General features: G+C 54.7%; 1 protein-coding gene and 1 non-coding gene across 3 annotated transcripts in view; one reads left to right on the top strand and one right to left on the bottom strand.

Annotated features, from left to right (window-relative positions):
- The window catches only part of PADI1 (peptidyl arginine deiminase 1), a 40869-nt gene extending 38490 nt beyond the window's left edge, over window positions 1-2379 (bottom strand). Inside the window, exon 1 of one of the 2 annotated variants that reach the window (XM_043445801.1) lies at window positions 2225-2379. In XM_043445801.1, coding sequence (XP_043301736.1) covers window positions 2225-2316 — 92 coding nt within the window. In that variant the 5' untranslated portion in view covers window positions 2317-2379. The remainder of the gene's footprint in view (window positions 1-2224) is intronic. The other variant, XM_043445802.1, reaches the window with a different exon arrangement.
- Window positions 2380-13693: 11314 nt separating this feature from the next.
- Window positions 13694-13767, top strand: TRNAC-GCA. The gene has a single exon. It is a non-coding gene; the product is annotated as a tRNA-Cys (tRNA).
- The last annotated feature ends 5084 nt before the right edge of the window (window positions 13768-18851 follow it).

The following is an 18851-nucleotide window of genomic DNA, read 5'->3' as shown; positions in this document are numbered from 1 at the left end:
GACCCTCATGACCATGATGCGAGTCCCCATCGACATCCAGGGTGAGGCTCCTGAAGGACCCCGGGCGCGGGTCCCTCATACTGCTCACCAGGACCCCACAGCAGGCCCTGCCTGCAGAATCAGACCACCAGGCAGCTTCCCCGCAGCCCACCCTGGGGATGCCGAGGGGCTTGGTGACCCCGAAGGAGGTTTCCAGGCTCAGTGCCCTGTGTCCCCACCACACAGCCCATCTGCCTTCTGCTCCTCCACCCTCTAGGCCCGATGGGAGGGCAGCGGACCCACAGAGCCTCAGAGCTGTGGCACGGCCCCTCCCACGGGGCGGGGCCCACCCAGGCAGGCTCACGTTTACTGCCCTCCCCCCAACCCACCACCGGGCCTCCCAGGTGGCAGAGTGGTACAGAATCCCTCTGCCGAAACAGAGACACAAGAGACCAGGACTCCATCCCCAGGTTGGGAAGATCCCCTGGAGCAGCAAATGGCAACCCGCTCCAGTGTTCTTGCCTGGGAGACATCATGGACAGAGGAGCCTGGCGGGCTACGGCCCATGGGGTCGCAAAGAGGAGGACACGAGTGAGCACACACACACCCATTACCACCAGTGAGCTTGCTCCCCCATTTGTCAGATGAGGAAACTGAGGCTCAGAGGAGTGCAGCAGCTTGCCCAGGACCCCACAGCCTCCAATGGAGCTAGAAGGAGGCCCCGAGTCTGTCCAAGCCGAGTGTGGGTGCTTTACCACCAGCCTGGACCCAACAGGGGACTCAGCTCATCCTGCCAGGGCCCAGAGAGGGCCTGCGGCTGGGCACACGCCAGATAGCAAGTCAGCAGCGGAAGCAGAACCAGAACTCCCATCTCCTGGCTCCTGGTCAAAGGCTTCTCAGAAGGGCCTGAGGTTCTGCAGTTACCTTCCAGAAACAGCCACCCCTGGGAGGAGAGCAGGGGTGTGGAATAGGAAGACGGGGCTCACTAGAGACCCCGTCCCCGCTCTTGATGGTAAAGCATAGTCACCAGATAAAGTACGGGACGCCGAGCTAAATCTGAATGTCTGTTACTTTTAAAAATACAAGTATGTCCCACGCAATACTCTTAAAAAAAAGTTATTTTTTAAACCTGAAATGTAAACTGGGTGTCCTGTATTTTCATTAGCTAAGTCTGGCAACACTGTGTTAAAAGGAGAAAACAGAATCTCCCAGATGCAAGAGAACCAGCCCCAGGCCAGGACCCCCAGAAGAGCTGGGAGCTGAGGCCTGGCCCCCGGGGCCCTGGCTCCCCGAGCCCACCCCCAGGCCCCCGCCCCAAAGACAGGAGTTGGGGCGGCAGGAGGGGCCCCGGGGGTGGGGTCCCCTGAGGCCAGGTGAAGTGGGGCCAGCTCAGGTCCCAGCTTAGATCAGACCCCAGCTCCCACCTGCTCTGGGAGGCAGACCCTCCTCACCTTGACTGCCCCCTCCCCGCCGACAGGGGCTCTGGGTGCGTCTGGTCCAGTAGGACTAGAGTCATGTCAGAGCTGGAAAGGCCCCCGGAGACCCCCAAGTCCAGCTCCCTCGGCGGCTGTGCGGGGAAACTCACTGGGCCAAGTCCCGGGCCCCGATCCGGGCCCTGTCCTCCCACAGCCTCATCCCCATCACCCTCTCGCAGACACAAGCCCCAGGCTCATCGAGTGCCTTCCCTTTATGAGCACGCTGAAACATAAGCCCCGGGCCTGTTCTCAGGCCTCTTCCTCTGCTAACACGTTCACTCCTTCCGCAGCTCGCCCCTTCTCTTCCCAGTCGCCCAGGGTTGGCCTCCAACGACCGAGCTGCCGCACGCCGCCCCTCTGCCTGAGAGAGGGGCCGTCGGCCAGAAACAGAGGGCACAGTCAGGGGAGGACCGTCCAGTCCTCCGTCTTGAGCAACAATTCGTTCTGATGCTCCGCACACGTCCAACGGGGCCGTCAGAACACAGAACCCACACCCCAGAGTGCGGCCCCAGGGCTCAGAGCTGGAACCCTCGCCCACGGGCTTGAGGCCAGAGAGTGACCCCGGTGCTGGAGCCAGGGCCCCAGCAGGGACCTGCACCCTCTCCCTCTCCCGGGGCTGCAGCAACTCCAGTGGCTCTGCTGGCAAAACAGCCCCTCGTCAGCATCCTCCACGGCGCCCGATTCGGCCTCCGGGGGCCCATCCCGCTGCTGCAGGCGCCCCAGCCGCGCCCAGCCCCCTGCCAGCCAGCTGGGCGCCCCTCGGCTCTCACCTGTGAACGTCCAGGTATGTTTCCAGCCCCACAGCACACACAGCGTAGCTGGGCTTCTTCGGGGACAGCCGCAAGGCCCTCTGTGGGGCCATCCCGACCCGCCGGCGTCTGACCTCTGTGCGCCCTGCTGCCCGGCTCCGCACCCAGGCACCTCGTTGCCAGGAAGGGGCGTGAGTTCTGACGGGCTGGCGCTTTCCTCCTCCCTTTTAATTTCATCCTCTGACCTGAAGAGCCTGCCCTGAGCCCGGTCCCCACCTCCTGGCCCCATGCCATCCCTCCTGGCCTGTCAATCCACCAGGCTCAGGGAGGAGGTGCCAAAAGCCTCCCTGGGGAATGGGGGGGCTTCAGCTGAGACCCTGGCGGAGCAGAGCTCAGCTGCCGGCAGAAGGCGGGCTCGCAGCAGCCCCCGTCCCCCTTAGCCTCCATCCTCAGACTCTCGGTGACGGAGTCTACACGGCAATGATGCAAAGATGGCAGCGCTGTCTGAGGGCCCGGTGCTGCCTGAGGGGCCTGCAGATCTCATCTCGTAGGTCAGCACTTCACTGACCGGGGGATTTTCGCAGAAACTACTGCCCTGGACTTCCCTGGTGGCTCAGTGGTAAAGAATCCACCTGCAATGAAGGAGACCCAGGTTAAATCCCTGGGTCAGGAAGATCCCCTGGAGAAGGAAATGGCAGCCCACTCCAGTGCTCTTTCCTGGAAAATCCCATGGACAGAGGAGCCTGGTGGGATACAGTCCTTGGGGTCACAAGAGTCAGACACGACTTTGCGACTAACACCGCACTTCAGGGCCTGTGGCCAGTGATTTCTTAGGTGGGTAAATACTGAAACATCTCCAGTTAATAACTTTGGGGTAACAAAAGACCTATTAATACATCTCTGGTCAATAATGCGTTAAGGGATCAGTTAGCACATAAATGCACGGAGCGATCAGACTGTCAGGGTTCAAATCCCAGCTCTGCCACTTAACATCCTATGATCTTGGCAGGTTCGTCAATGTCTTTATGGCTCTCTTTCTGCACGTGTGGGATGATAGTTGCAGCTATAGTGCCTGTTCCATTGGATTGATGTGGAGATCACCTGAGCTAAGCGTAGGAGGGTTAGCGCAGTGCCTAGGGCCTCGCATTCACTAGAAGAAATGCTGGCAACCATTACTGGACTCCTCATTTCACGGGAAGGGAACCGTGGCTGCAGATCTAGTCAGCACTAGAGCCATGGCCAGATCCACTGACTCAACACACCGTACTGTCCCCAGAGGTGAGCTGATGCCTCTGCCCCCTGCCTCGAGATGGTGGGAGCCACCCCAGATCGGCTTCCTCGGGCGGCCTGTGGGGAGCACACTTGAAAGGGAGCTCAGAGCAGTGGGCTGGGGAGGCTTTACTTGTTTCCGAAAATCCCCTCCTTCCAACTCCAGCAAGCACTGGCCTCACCTGTTCTCAGTCATGGTAGAATTTCATTTGTTCCCTCGACAAGCATCCATGGAGCACCTACTCTCTAGGCGCCCCTTCAGGCGATGGCGGCACAACTGTGGACAAGACAGACCACCATCCCTGCCCTGACGGCATTTATATCCTCGGACAAGTAAAGGTGCAGAAGTAAAGTGTGGGTGACGTCAAGCCGTGCAGCGATGCTCTTCTGCATTATCCAGGCCGGAGTTGCTGATGGCTTGGTCCCGGCGGTAACTGTGAAGGTAGTGAGAAGTGGCTGAATTTTGAGCGGATTTGGAAGATAGAGCTGAGGTCTGCTGATGGGTTGGAGGTGGTGTGAGAGAAAGAGAGGGGTCAAGGGCAAATGGAGTGGTTTGGGTCCCAGCAACTAGGTGGCTAGAGTTGTCAGAAAGATGGAGAGGGCTGGGGTGGGCAGGTTGGGCCGGGGGTCAGCCATTCGGGGTTGGACCTGTCAGACGTGAGACATCCATTAGAGTCCTGAGTGGGGACAACTAATTTCAGAGGACAGGCTTCCTCTGTGCTGGGCAGGGGCGGGGCCGGGGACACTGATAAGGAGGAAGCTGCCCCAGGAATTACAGGTTCACCCTTCAAAGCCTCAGGTCCTCTCACTCCAGGAAGTCACTGCACGGAGTGGACATCCCACATCCACAGGTCCAGGGTGGGAGGATGAGAAGCAGAGAGAGAGGAGAAACACCTTGCCCAAGGAGCTGTCATTCTGATCAGGCAGGAGGGGGACACAATCCCCGACTCCAGAAACACCAGCCTGATTAGGGAGATGGGGATCACAAGAATGGCATAAACGTTTATTTGACTTCCAAGATCTTCCTGGAATGACCTTCCTGACTGCCGACATGCCTGACTGCAGTACTCCCCTCTTCTTCTGGCTGACCTGAGTCTTAGTCACCATGCGCAGGATCTTAGCGGTGGCATGCAGAATCTAGCTTCCTGACCAGGAATCGAACCCAGGGCCCTGCATTGGGAGTGCAGAGGCTTAACCCCTGGACCACCAGGAAAACCTCATACCTGATTGCAGATGCTCTGGATCTGCAAAGTTCATCCCACCCAAAGGCACTCAGGCAGAGTCTAGGTTTGCCCCCACGGAAATGGAACCTAGCGAAGCAGCACTTCAGGGGTATGTGATGGTTTTGTTTCCCTCACCTTCACTCCTCCCATCAACCAAGACCTGAGTCATTTTATCTGTAATGCAGTGTGGAGTGTGAAAAGCAGGTTCCAGAAGAGTATGTGGGGATATTCTCATTAGAGAAGGATGGGTGGGTGGGTGGATGGATTGGGGGGGGGGGGGGGTGAATGGATGGATGGGGGTGGGTGGGTGGATGGGTGGGAGGGTGGATGGGTGGGTGGTGGGTGGATGGTTGGGTGGGTGGTGGATGGATGGATGGGTGGATGGGTGGGTGGGTGAGTGGGTGGATGGAATGGATGGGTGGGTGGGTGGGTGGATGGGTGGGTGGATGGTTGGGTGGGTGGGTGGGTGGATGGATGGGTGGCTGTGGTGGATGGTTGGGTGGTGGGTGGATGGATGGGGTGGGTGGGTGATGGGAGTGGTGGGTGGGTGGATGGGTTGGGTGGGTGGGTGGGTGGGGGTGAATGGGTGGATGGGTGGGTGGGTGGGGTGGGTGAATGGATGGATGGGTGGTTGGGTGGACGGATGGATGGATGGATGGGTGGGTACGTGGATGGGTGGGTAGATGGGGGTGGGTGGGTGGATGGGGGGTGTAGGGATGGGTGGGTGGACAGAGGGGTGAGAAGGAGGAAGACAAGTTGGTGCATACGGAGCTACCTGCAAAGATGATGATAACAGGGGTGCTGATGGCAGTGACGACAATGGGGTGGTGGCAACGCTGATGATGTCAGACGACAGCAAGATGCTAGCCAGTACATCCACAGCCCTCACCATGTGCCAGGCACTGTTCTAGGCCCTTCCATGGATCCACTTATCTAATCCTCACAACAATGCTAGGTGACAGGTTCTGATTAAGCCTGGATCCCAAGTTTAGACTACAGCCTGGGTGTGCAGGATGTGACTTTTACGGGTGGTGGGCAGGGCAGGGGCCAGTCAGGTCATGGTGTCCTAAACAGACATGTTCTCGGAGCTGGAGGAAAGAGAGGATAGTAGAAAGTGGGCCGAGAGGCTGAGATGAACACGAATATCCCCATTTTATGGGTGAATAAATCGAGGCACTGAGAAGTTAGGTCCCCCTCAAGATCTGCAGCTGGAAAGTGGTCAGTCTAGGAGCAGAGCCCAGGCCTTCTGACCCCAGGTGGACTCGTCCTGTAGACCAGGTCCTTGGGAGGTAGAATGCGTGTCCTTTTGACCTTCTTTCTCACGCTTCTGCACTGTGTTTGCACAGATTTTGTGAGCAAATATTTTTACTTTTGAAAAAAATAAATAAAGTCTCTTTTGGCAGAAAAATAAGGAGCGTTTCCTGCTCTCGGCCTCCCTGCCCACCCCCTTTCTTCTGGTTCTGAGAACACAAGATACCAAGACCCACCCGGGCCCCTGCCCTGCCCACAGCCCGCAAAAGGCGCCTGGTGCACACCCAGGCTGTGGTCTGTTTGAGCTTGGGATTTCAGGCGTGACTGGTCAGATTTCAGAGGAGGGGTGTTGGGCGAGCCAAAGGGCACCAGGGCCCCCCACCCTCTGGCCGGCAGGACACAGCTGGGTTCGCCTCACACACAGTGCCCGGCAGGGGCGGAGGCCTGGGGACCGCTGGGTGACCCTGGGACAACAGCACGGCTCCAGGATGTCCCCGGAACAGCCCAGGGGAACTGAGGCAGGGAAGAGGTCTGGGGGTGGTGCTACCACGCCCAACAATTTTTTTTGGGGGGGACACTTAACATGTGCCCGGTATTACTCATCAGTGAATAAGACCAACCAAGTCCCTGTCCTCATGGGGCACAGACAGCAGCAAGAGGAATAAACCGGGGGGCTGGAGGCTGGGGTGTCAGGAGGAGCTGAGGACGAATAGAACAGGGTACCAGGCAGAGTGGACGGGGTGCTGCTTTGAGTAGTCTGATCAGGGAAGTCCTCTCGAAGAAATGACACTGGAGCAGAAATTTGAAAATGAGACCTTTGGGACCTCAAGGACTCTTCCAACCTGAGATCATCCAGGATTCCATTCTACCTGCACAGTCTCCCTGCTTACAAAGTGGGGTGGTTGAGCTCTGGGTTCCCAAACTCAAAAGCCTTCAGGCGTCAGGTAGATAACATGTGTGGAGCTATCAAGTGTGAAACGATAGGGGTGAGTGGCAACTGTGGAAGAGGGAAGAAAGCCTGCTTTGACCAGTGTATTGAAATTCAATATTTTCCAGAAACAGAACGCTTCGGTTCAAGCAAAACTAACTCACTGGCAAGTCAGAGCTGAGCCTTGGGTCTTTAGCTAGAGACCCACCATCGAGTGTTCAGGAATTGGTAGGTGCTACGTGCTCAGTCACTTCAGCCGTCATTCTTTGTGACCCTGTGGACTGCGGCCCGCCAGGCTCCTCTGTCCTTGGGATTCTCCAGGAAAGAACACTGGAGTGGGTGGCAGTGCCCTCACCCCAGGGGGCCTTCCCCACCCTGGCATTGAACCCTCGTCTCTCGCACTGCAAGCGAATTCTTTACCCACTGAGCCACCTGGGAAGCTGATTGGGGGAAGTCATATGATGCCTGTGGGGATAAACTACCTGGGCCCAGGTGAGCCTTGGCACCTTCAGGGCGTGGAACCCGCCATTCTCAGCCCTTGTGACCAGTCAGCGTGGGCTCTGGACGGTTGCCATGGTTGCTGACACCAGCTGTGGGCTCTCCCCCTCTGGCGGGGTGCCCCTCAACACGCACACACACAGAGTCTGTGCCCGAGCTTACAGGGACAGCCTGAGAGGGCAGGAGGGCTGAGGAACATGCAGAGCTTAGCTCCTATAGACCCCCACCATGCAGACCCCCACCCTGTGGCCTCTCTCCAAAGCCTGCTCTCCTGAGCCCCAAGGGGACAACCCCTCTGCTCTCCAGAATCCTCGCTGTCAAGCTGGAAAGGCTCCTGGAGACCATCAGAGCAGCCCCCTCCATTTTCCAGTTGGGTGAGCCACGATCCCAGGTTTTCTTCCCTATTCGTTCCTTCACTGGAAAACAAACAAACAAACAAACATCTAGTGGGTGCTTTTTGTACACAGGTGCTGTTCTAGAAATCAGAGCTCTCGCCATCCGTTGAGTCCTCCCAGGTCCTTGTACATGGATCACCCCTCTGGGTCTCCCAGGCCACCCCCAATCCCTCTCTGTGCCGGTGACACCCAGGCCAGGATCCTGGACCCCCAGGTGGGTGGGGGAGGCGCCCCAGGGACTCTGACTCAGCCAGTGAGAAGGCGGGAGACCCACCAATTCCGGCAGGGCCAGAGGGCTGGGAGCTAGTGGCTCTAATGGCAGGAAGTCGTGAGGGCCATGAGTCACCCAGTCCAGTCCACTCTGTCCGCTCAGAGCCCGAAACCCCAGCCCAGGTGCCAGGGACCTTCAGGAATCACCTGCTCTCTCCTGGGCTCTGGGACATCCATGGCTCCACATCGCAACATCAGCAGAGCTAATGACGCCACGTGGGCGGTTGGGCTGGTCAGGGTCCAGGCCTGGTGAGGGGTGCCTGTGGTTAGGCCAAATCAGCCCCGCCTCCATAGGTGGCTGCTCAAGCACTCAGCAGCCTCCCGAGCACTGGCTTTTTCACCGTCTCAGCAGACGGCCCTGTCTCCACCCCAGGTGAGCAAGACAGAGACCCAGGCAACTGCTTTGGCCTCCCTTCCCCACCTGGACAGCTGTAATTGTGGCCAAGAAAACAAGGATAGTACTTCACTTGCTCCTTTTTATGTTAAATGAAGATTATTTCTAAATATGTAATGATCATGTATAAATATTGTAGCGTTTAGAGTTTTAAAAAGAAAAGTCACCCCACCTGACCTCTCAGCTCCGCTCCCCAAGTCTCTCTAGGCCCCACCCTCCCCTGTCCCCCACTTCACCCACAACCGCCCTGGTCCCAGCCTCCGTCGTCTCTCTGCAGAGACCTGAGCGCGCTCCTGGTCCCCCGGCTCCAGACTGACTGCACCCCACGCGGTGGGCAGCAACGACCCGTCTGAAACACGCACCTGACAACGTCATTCCCTGAAAGGCTTCCACAGCTCCCTGTGGGCCCAGGATAAGGGAAGGTGGGAAAAGCCTAGATTTGGGGCCCTATGGTTTGGGGTTCCAGTCTGGGCTCTGTCATTTCTTAGATTTCAGGAGCTTAGGCAAATGATTTAACTTTTCTGAGGCTCCATCTCCTAAGCTGTAAAACCTGGAATAATGCAGACGTTATCAATGGCATCTGTAAAGTGCCTGGGGTACAGCTGATCCACAAAACCCAGAGATTTTGCCTGGCATTCAAGACCCCTGAACCTGGCCCCTGATGACCCCTCCCTCACTCAAACCCAACCCCCGTCTGGATCATTTTCCCCTGGGCCACCCTCCCTCCCTCCCGGGGCCCTGTTCCCAAGAACCTCCCATCTGCAGCCTTCCTGGTCTCCCTCCCCCCGCCAGCTTCCACTGCTATTTCTCCAGCGTCCACTCCACACAAAGACTCAGCACATCTAATTCTTTCATGGACTCATGGCCCACATCCTGATAAGATGGATCTGAGACAGCTTACAAAATACACCCTGGATATGACATATCTTTTAAGTGACAAAATGAAGTCAAAGTGTGTAGAAAGAAAGAGAAAGACAGAAAGAGGCATCCCATCTGGTGGGTAGATTTAGCTGTGAGCTTCCTGGTGGCCCAGGAAAAAAGGGAAATATAATCAATTCTGTGAATCATGGTGCTCAGAAGGTAAACCTAAAGCCATTGACAATGAGAGGGCTGGTTCTTCCAGGCCCTGAGAACCGAGGGAAATACCCCCACCTGGGGTGGAGTTTAATATTAACAAGTGGGGCAAGGGTGGGATATTAAACTAAGTGATTCACAGCATCCTTATGGTTGATTCACAGATGGACTGGGGCGGGGACTGTCTGCAGAAGTATACGCTTTGTGTTTTTCTGACTCTTCTCCATGAGCATGTTTATTTTCTCCAAACTTCTAATCAAACAGGAAGAGGCAGAGTTGAGGGCTATCGTCTTTGATACTGGATCTTCCTTGAGCTAAGAAAGCAGAGACCCAATATCTTTCAGGGCCAGCCAAGCTGGTTACTGCTGACACCCCACTGTAACACTAAGCCTGGGTCTGCGCTTTCTGCCGGCTTCCCCTAGGCTGGGGAATCATTCCTGGAGAGGGGGGTCGGGGCAGGAATGCCTGAGGGTGCACCCCTAGTGCAGAGCTCCACATTTCAGTGGGCCCTTCCAGAAAACTTGGTCCACCAGCCTCACAGAACACAGAGAGACAGAAAGCCCCAGGGAAGGTGAGTGGTTACCCCAAAGACACAGCCAGGGGGTGGCAACATGGGTAAGGGACAGCGAATCATCCTCAGGACCAGAGACGCGATTCTCCGGTCATCCGACACGCCGTCTGCATCTGACCTGTCCAACTGCGGTTCTTTTTTACTGTAGTGTTTATTTATCTGTTTGTCATTTCTGTGCTTGGCCGTGTTGGGTCGTGATGCAGCTGCAGGATTTTAGCTGTGACATGTGGGCGCTAGGTCCCTTGGCCTCTTCCGTTGCTTCGCATGCACCCCCAGCTCTTGCTCTGGGAAAGGCGACACTGACCTGTGTCTGGCCTCCTGGACCCAGAGCAGCCCTGATGCGCACGCAGAGGCCTGATGGCAGGAGGACCCAAGAGACACCAGGTCCCAGCAGCTCACACTTAAGGTCCTTTGCACGCCAGCCACCCAGCTCCAGCTCCCTTCAAGCCCTGCAGCCTCCCAGGACAGGGGCCTGAGCCGTCCAGCCCCTGCTGGCTTTGGCGCAGCCATAGTCTTGGGGCTGGGGGCTGGCCTGGGGGCAGAGGGGGCCCTGATGGCTAGGCTGGGGGAGTGGGGGCACATACACTTCTAGAAATTCAGGAGAAGAGGGGCTGGAGCGGTAACCTGGAAACCCAGGAGGTCACGTTTAAAAGAGATTAAGACGCTGGTGACTGAGCAGGGCGGGGCTCAAAAGCCTGCCTGCTGCCCCCTCCCTGCTCCGACTGTGGGAGCCGGTGCTCCTCATCCTCTCAGAAAGCCGCCGGCTGGTTTGTCACGGATGACATGCCCAGAGAGGGCCAGCAACTGCTCCAACGCCACCCAGCCCAGTCTTACCCCACATGCAGGAAGGAAAGAAGGGGCAATGGCAGTCCAGGGGGCGGGGGCAGCCGTTGCGAAGGCCCTACCAGCACTACAGAGAGCGCAGGTCCAGCCTTGGCTGCAGGGCCGAGGGCAGCCCCTCGGCCGCTCTGGGGCCGCTTTGCTTCCTCTGCAGAAAGGGACTTAGGTGCACATCTGGCCGGGGTGCTGGGTTTTGTAACACATCCCCACTGACATCCTCCAGCTGGTGCCGTGCTTGTCCCCACTCTGCAGAGGAAGAAACCGGTGAGATTTCTAAAGCGCCTGGCGCTAGCCAGCTTCCTGGGCTTCTGAGGCTCCCTCCTGGCCCCTCGTAGACGACCGCCTCCAGGAAGCCCTTCCACGTGGTTCTGGCTCCCAGAAGTGTTCTCTTCTCTAAGTAGCCCCTACAGGCTCTGCCCTGGGAAAGCACCTGCTTCAACCTCATTCTCCTCCTCACTCTGGCCTTTCAGAGGGACGGGGAGCTGCCGGGCCTTTGGCTCTGGGGAACAGGACACTGGCTTAAACTCAAACGTCTAGACCCTCAGTGACATGAGAGTCCACGGTCCCCTGCCTCATAGCCGGTCAGCAGGCCCTGGGCTCCCCAGGCAGAGGTTCCAGGCATCCCTTGAAGAGCCCTGGGGCTTCTTGGCCCTGACAATGAACTGAGCGCCCCCAGGGGCCCCACTGCCCCTGTGGGCAGAGCTCCGACCTCTCCCCACCGCAGCCTGGCACCCCCGAGAGGAAAGAGACAGGGAAGGGGGCAGAGAAACAGCAGGAGGAGAGAGTTCCGGGGGCTCCAGGGCTCCTTCTGCTCTCTCCCCACTGTCTCTGTGCCTTTTTTTTTTTTTTTAATATAAATGAGATTTTATTGGTTGTTTTGAGGATCAGTACAGAGACATTTCAATTTGTACCCAATTCTTAATTCATGTACCAAAAAAATCTAAAGAAATTATGTAGCTGTGATTCTTCTCTGAACAGTTATGCCAGTGACTTTCCAGCTTAAAATGTAGAGGCAAGTTTCCCTTAACAGGATATTAAGTACCAATATCTTCCAATATTGATACGCTGTTACATCAGAAGTCCCACGATTCACAATTTAAAATCATATACACTACACACCCAGACTGTCAACCGTTGACAGCACAGTGGGCTTTCCAGGTGGTGCGAACGGTAATGAAGCTGTCTACCAATGCAGGAGACGTAAGAGACGCAGGTTCGATCCCTGGGTCAGGAAAATGCCCTGGAGGAGGGCATGGCAACCCACTCCAGTATTCTTGCCTGGAGAATCCCAAGGACAGAGGAGCCTGGTGGGCTTCAGTCCAGAGGGTCGCAAAGGGTCAGACACAGCTGAAATGACTGAGAACGTACACACGCACACCACACCACATTAACAGAATTACTTAGGAAAACCGGACTACCAAGACCAAAGATGTTGCAGAGTGCACAGAATCTTGACCGGGAGAGCCAAGATCGAGTGAGCGGTTCGCTATAGGAAACAATCGTACCAAACCCAGCATGGCTAGTGTTTAAGGTATTCCAGACATTAAACGCACAGCTGACTCCAACGGCCACTTAGTACGCTTTGTATTACAGTATCTAAAAGCTACCCCTTCATCTATGGGAATCTTAAGCTGATGCCAAAGACAATCAAAGCCTCCCATATTCAATATACCACTATTTTCTGGTTGTACCAAGAAGTAAACAATCGGCAAATGATTTCACTTCTAAACAAAATGCATTTACATTTTTAAAACGAGATGAGACGGGTTTACTTCCTTTTTAAAAAGGGATGTTTCTAGAGCTACCAAAAAAAACCTGAGTTTACAAAAGAGTTGATAAAAGTATTCCTCCGGCTTGTACAGGAAGGCAACGGGGCCCGCGATGGGAGTTGGTGTGTGATATTAATCAGAATTAATCTCTCTCTCCCGCTTCATCGGAGGCGGGGCTGCTCTCTCTTTTGGGCTCTTCGCTTGGGCACGTCGCCTCCTTCCATCTCCTGACAGCCACTTCCGCCTGTCTTCCCTTTGTTCCCCTTTCCCCTTTTGTTTGGACATTTTTGTCTGAAGATTTATCCTTTCCTGCTGCCCTTTTCGGTTCGTTTCCGCTTCTGTAGGAGCCGGTTTAGCTGCCGGCATCTCTGATCGCCTCTTGGGCCCCTCCCCTCACTGCAGCCCACCTTTTTCTTGGGCGTCCGGGCCGTGGGGGTGGGGGCGTGCTGAGGCCCAAGAAGCTGGGACCCTCGGCGGGGGTGGTGGGAGAAGCCCTCTGTGCCTACAGGGCCCCTGGGGACACCATGACCTCCCCGACACCTCCCAGGGGGTCGCTGTGTTGATTCCCACTGTGCAGATGAGGAAATTGAGGCTGGGAGCCATCAGGTGACTCAGCCACATAAACTGGGTCCGCCAGTGCTGGGGTGCAGGCGGGAGGATCAGGGCCGGGGAGACTGAGGCCCAGAGATCACACAGCAGTGAGCCTCCAGCCGCAGTGAGGGGCCAGCTCGCCCGGCACCCTGCCTGGCTCCAGAGAAACCAGGTAAATCTCAAGAAGTCTTTGGCAAGGAGGCTGCAGGGCTTACCAGAGGGGCTGTGGCCAATGCCCCTGCCTCATCCTGCCTGTCCGCTGGCCACCCACAGTGTTTTCTGGGGCTGACAGCCGGAACTCAACCTCTCTCCTCCAGAGACAGCCTGGGAGCTGGGAGCCGTTGCTGCATGCTTGCACCCGGAAAAACACCTCCTCATCTCCTGGAGCGACAACATACGAAAACGCCATAAGGGGCTTCCCTGGTGGCTCAGATGGTAAAAGCGTCTGCCTGCAATGCGGGAGACCCAGGTTCGATCCCTGCGTCAGGAAAATCCCCTGGAGAAAGAAATGGCAACCCACTCCAGTACTCTTGCCTGGAAAATTCCATGGATAGAAGAGCCCGGTGGGCTACAGTCCCTGGGGTCGAAAAGAGTTGGACACGACTGAGAGACTTCACTTTCATTTGCAGTTAGTTCAGCTCAGTCGCTCAGTCATGTCCGACTCTTTGCGACCCCATGAATTGCAGCATGCCAGGCCTCCCTGTCCATCACCAACTCCCGGAGTTTACTCAAACTCATGTCCATCGAGTCAGTGATGCCATCCAGCCATCTCATCCTCTGTTGTCCCCTCCTCCTCCTGCCCCCAACCCCTCCCAGCATCAGGGTCTTTTCAAATGAGTCAACTCTTCGCATGATGGGGCCAAAGTATTGGAGTTTCAGCTTCAGCATCAGTCCTTCCAATGAACACCCAGGACTGATATCCTTTAGGATGGACTGGTTGGATCTCCTTGAAGTCCAAGGGACTCTCAAGAGTCTTCAGCACCACAGTTCAAAAGCATCGATTTTTCGGCATTCAGCTTTCTTCACAGTCCAACTCTCACATCCATACATGACCACTGGAAAAGCCATAGCCTTGACCAGACGGACCTTTGTTGGCAAAGTAATGTCTCTGCTTTTTAATATGCTGTCTAGGTTGGTCATAACTTTCCTTCCAAGGAGTAAGCATCTTTTAATTTCATGGCTGCAATCACCATATGCAGTAATTTTGGAGCCCCCCAAAATAAAGTCTGACACCGTTTCCACTGTTTCCCCGTCTATTTGCCATGAACTGATGGGACCAGATGCCATGATCTTAGTTTTCTGAATGTTGAGCTTTAAGCCAACTTTTTCACTCTCCTCTTTCACTTTCATCAAGAGGCTCTTTAGTTCTTCTTCACTTTCTGCCATAAGGGTGCTGTCATCTGCATATCTGAGGTTATTGATATTTCTTCTGGCAATCTTGATCCCAGCTTGTGCTTCTTCCAGCCCAGTGTTTCTCATGATGTACTCTGCATAGAAGTTAAATAAGGAGGGTGATGATATACAGCCTTGACATACTCCTTTTCCTATTTGGAACCAGTCTGTTGTTCCATGTCCAGTTCTAACTGTTGCTTCCTGACCTGCATACAGGTTTCTCAAGAGGCAGTTCAGGTGGTCTGGTATTCCCATCTCCTTCAGAATTTTCCACAGTTTATTGTGATCCACACAGTCAAAGGCTTTGGCATAGTCAATAAAGCAGAAATAGATGTTTTTCTGGAACTCTCTTGCTTTTTCAATGATCCAGCGGATATTGGCAATTTGATCTCTGGTTCCTCTGCCTTTTCTAAAACCAGCTTGGACATCTGGAAGTTCATCGTTCACGTATTGCTGAAGCCTGGCTTGGAGAATTTTGAGCATTACTTTACTAGCATGTGAGATGAGTGCAATTGTGCGATAGTTTGAGCATTCTTTGGGATTGCCTTTCTTAGGGATTGGAATGAAAACAGACCTTTTCAATCCTGTGGCCACTGCTGAGTTTTCCAAATTTGCTGGCATATTGAGTGCAGCACTTTCACAGCATCATCTTTCAGGATTTGAAATAGCTCAACTGGAATTCCATCACCTCCACTAGCTTTGTTCGTAGTGATGCTTCCTAAGGCCCACTTGACTTCACATTCCAGGATGTCTGGCTCTAGGTGAGTGATCACACCATCATGATTATCTGGCTCGTGAAGATCTTTTTTGTTCAGTTCTGTGTATTCTTGCCACCTCTTCTTTATATCTTCTGCTTCTGTTAGGTCTGTACCATTTCTGTCCTTTATCGAGCCCATCTTTGCATGAAATGTTCCCTTGGCATCTCTAATTTTCTTGAAGAGATCTCTAGTCTTTCCTATTCTATTGTGTTATTCTATTTCTTTGCATTGATCGCTGAGGAAGACCTTCTTATCTCTCCTTGCTATTCTTTGGAACTCTGCATTCAAATGGGAATATCTTTCCTTTTCTCCTTTGCTTTTTGCTTCTCTTCTTTTCACAGCTATTTGTAAGGCCTCCTCAGACGGCCATTTTGCTTTTTTGCATTTCTTTTCCATGGGGATGGTCTTAATCCCTGTCTCCTGTACAATGTCACGAACCTCCATCCATAGTTCATCAGGCACCCTATCAGAGCTAGTCCCTTAAATGTATTTCTCACTTCCGCTATATATTCATAAGGGATTTGATTTAGGTCACACCTGAATGGTCTAGTGGTTTTCCCTACTTTAAGCCTGAATTTGGCAATAAGGAATTCATGATCTGAGCCACAGTCAGCTCCTGGTCTTGTTTCTCTGACTGTATAGAGCTTCTCCATCTTTGGCTGCAAAGAATATAATCAATCTGATTTCAGTGTTGACCATCTGGTGATGTCCACGTGTAGAGTCTTCTCTTGTGTTGTTGGAAGAGAGTGTTTGCTACGACCAGTGTGTTCTCTTGGCAGAACTCTGTTAGCCTTTGCCCTGCTTCATTCTGTACTGCAAGGCCAAATTTGCCTGTTACTCCAGGTGCTTCTTGGCTTCCTACCTTTGCATTCTAGTCCCCTATTAAGAAAAGGACATCTGTTTTGGGTGATAGTTCTAGAAGGTCTTATAGGTCTTCATAGAACCGTTCAGCTTCAGCTTCTTCAGCATTACTAGTTGGGGCATAGGCTTGGATTACTGTGATATTGAATGGTTTGCCTTGGAAATGAACAGAGATCATCCTGTCGTTTTTGAGATTGCATCCAAGTACTGCATTTTGGACACTTTTGTTGACCATGATGGCTATTCCATTTCCTCTAAGGGATTCCTGCCCACAGTAGTAGATACAATGGTCATCTGAGTTAAATTCACCCCTTCCAGTCCATTTTAGTTTGCTGATTCCAAGAATGTCGACGTTCACTCTTGCCATCTCCTGTTTGATCATTTCCAATTTGCCTTGATTCATGGACCTAACATTCCAGGTTCCTATGCTATATTGCTCATACAGCATCGGACCTTACTGAAGTGGTTTGCCATTCCCTTCTCTAGTGGACAACATTCTGTCAGTCACTTTCACTTTATAAGGGACTAAAATTAACCTCATGTGCAGTTGGGGCAAGTTATGGACAAGATACAAAAAGACCTAAAAAAAACCCACTGCCACTTCTGAAGCACAAGCAGGTACTGTGCATGCCCTCCGCGCTCAGCACCACTGCAGGGGTGGGCAGACCAGCTAAGCCGCGCCTCCAGCCTGACCCCGGGACGCAGTCCTAGCCTCGCCCCATGTAAGGAACCAGACTGAGCAAGGGAACCTGTTCCTTCTTCTCAGGCCCCGCTGCGGCAGCGCGAGCCCGGGTAAAGCCTCGCCGGCATTTCTGGTCTGGCCTCACTGACCTCTTTTGATCGGGGAAGGCCAGGAGCCCTGGTGGGTGACGCCAGGGAGCAGCCCCAGCTCCCACCTCTGCCCTCCCTCCTGGCCTCACACACAGAACTGACGAGAGACGGCGGTGGCTGTCCCTACAGCCCTCACTTGTGTGAAAATCGGCCGAGTGTGTCCCCAGGCTCCCCCCAGTGTCCGGGCCCCCGGCGAGGGAGGGGAGGACGCACGCGGAGTCTCTGCTCTGAGCCCTCTCGCCACTGCTCACCGGGTCCCTCAGACCCAGCAGGGCAAGCGTAGGCGAACAGAGCCTGGCCCAGAGAAGGGCAGAGGCCCAGGGTCACACAGCGTGGTCAGGACGGGCCCGTCTGCCATCCTCCCCCCACCTGGGGTCACAGCGCGGTCAGGACGGGCCCGTCTGCCAGCCGCCCCCAACCTGGGGTCACACAGAGCGGTCAGGATGGGTCCATGCAGCCCCCCGGCCCCTCTGCTCTGAAGGTTGGCATCTATCCCTCATCGGCTCATAGCCTCCCGAGTCCCCATCAGGGCTGTCCCTGAAGTCCCCGAGGGTGGCGGAGGATCTGGTTCTGCCTGACGTGGTGCACAGTGACCCCGGGACAGGTGAGGAGTTCTAAACCGACCCAACTTCACAGGACATTCATCAGGCCTGACCTCACCCCTAACCCCACCCTCCCAGGCCATGTGACTCACCTCCACCGAGCACCAAGAACCGGGTTACAGGGCTGAGAATCGGGCTGTGTCCTGGTGAAGCCACCCAAAACCAGGGCAGAAGCCAGGGGGAGGTCAGGAGCTGAGCGCACACTCAGCCAACAGGGCTTGTAGCCAAGGAAGCATCTAGAAGCCATGCTCACTGTGAAGGATCACAGACCCAGCCCAGAAAGCAAACATGGGGAAACTTCTCATCCTGCCTGGGCTCTGAAGAAAGTTCTGATAAAGCTTTTGTAAAGAAAATCATGTTAGCTTGGTGAGAGAAACTAGCCTTTCTTCCCTCCTCATTCTGAACGTCTGTCCCCTCTTCCAGAGGGGCGCTCCCGTTGAGGCCACATCACAGGCATTGTGGAACCCCAGCACTCAGCACAAACAGGGCCCAGCGTCCTCATTCAGTTCAGTTCAGTTCAGTTCAGTTGCTCAGTCGTGTCTGACTCTGCGACCCCATGAACCGCAGCACGCCAGGCCTCCCTGTCCGTCTCCCCGTCCTTATGTTTCCTTACTTGTTGGTTTACAATGTTGTGCAGATTACTGTTGTACGGCTAAGTGATTCAGTAGCCCACCAGGCTCCTCGGTCCGTGGGACTGTCCAGGCAAGAACACCGGCGTGGGTTGGCATGCCCTCCTCCAGGGATCTTCTCAACCTAAGGACCAAGCCCAGGTCTCCTGCATTGCAGGTGGACTCTTTACCTCTGAGTGACCGGGTCCCTCAGACCCAGCAGGGCAAGCGTGGGCGAACAGAGCCTGGCCCATACTCTTTTCCATCACGGTTTATCATCCAACACTGAGTATAGTCCCCTGGGCTACACAGAAGGATCTTGCTATCTCTCCGTTCTACATGTGAAAGCTTTCATCTGCCAACTTCAACCTCCCAGTCCATCCCTCCCCCAGCCTGCTCCCGCTGGGCAATCTCGTCTGTTCTCTGTCTGTGATCCTGTTTCATAGGTAGGTTCATTAGTGTCGTAATTTAGATTTCATACATAAGTGACACCACACAGCATTTGTCTTCCTCTTTCTGACTT

Source organism: Cervus canadensis, chromosome 24, assembly GCF_019320065.1.
Source record: "Cervus canadensis isolate Bull #8, Minnesota chromosome 24, ASM1932006v1, whole genome shotgun sequence".
Classification (NCBI taxonomy): Eukaryota; Metazoa; Chordata; class Mammalia; order Artiodactyla; family Cervidae; genus Cervus; species Cervus canadensis.
The sequence above is the reverse complement of the archived record's forward strand: the minus strand, read 5'-3'. Positions and strand labels throughout refer to the sequence as shown.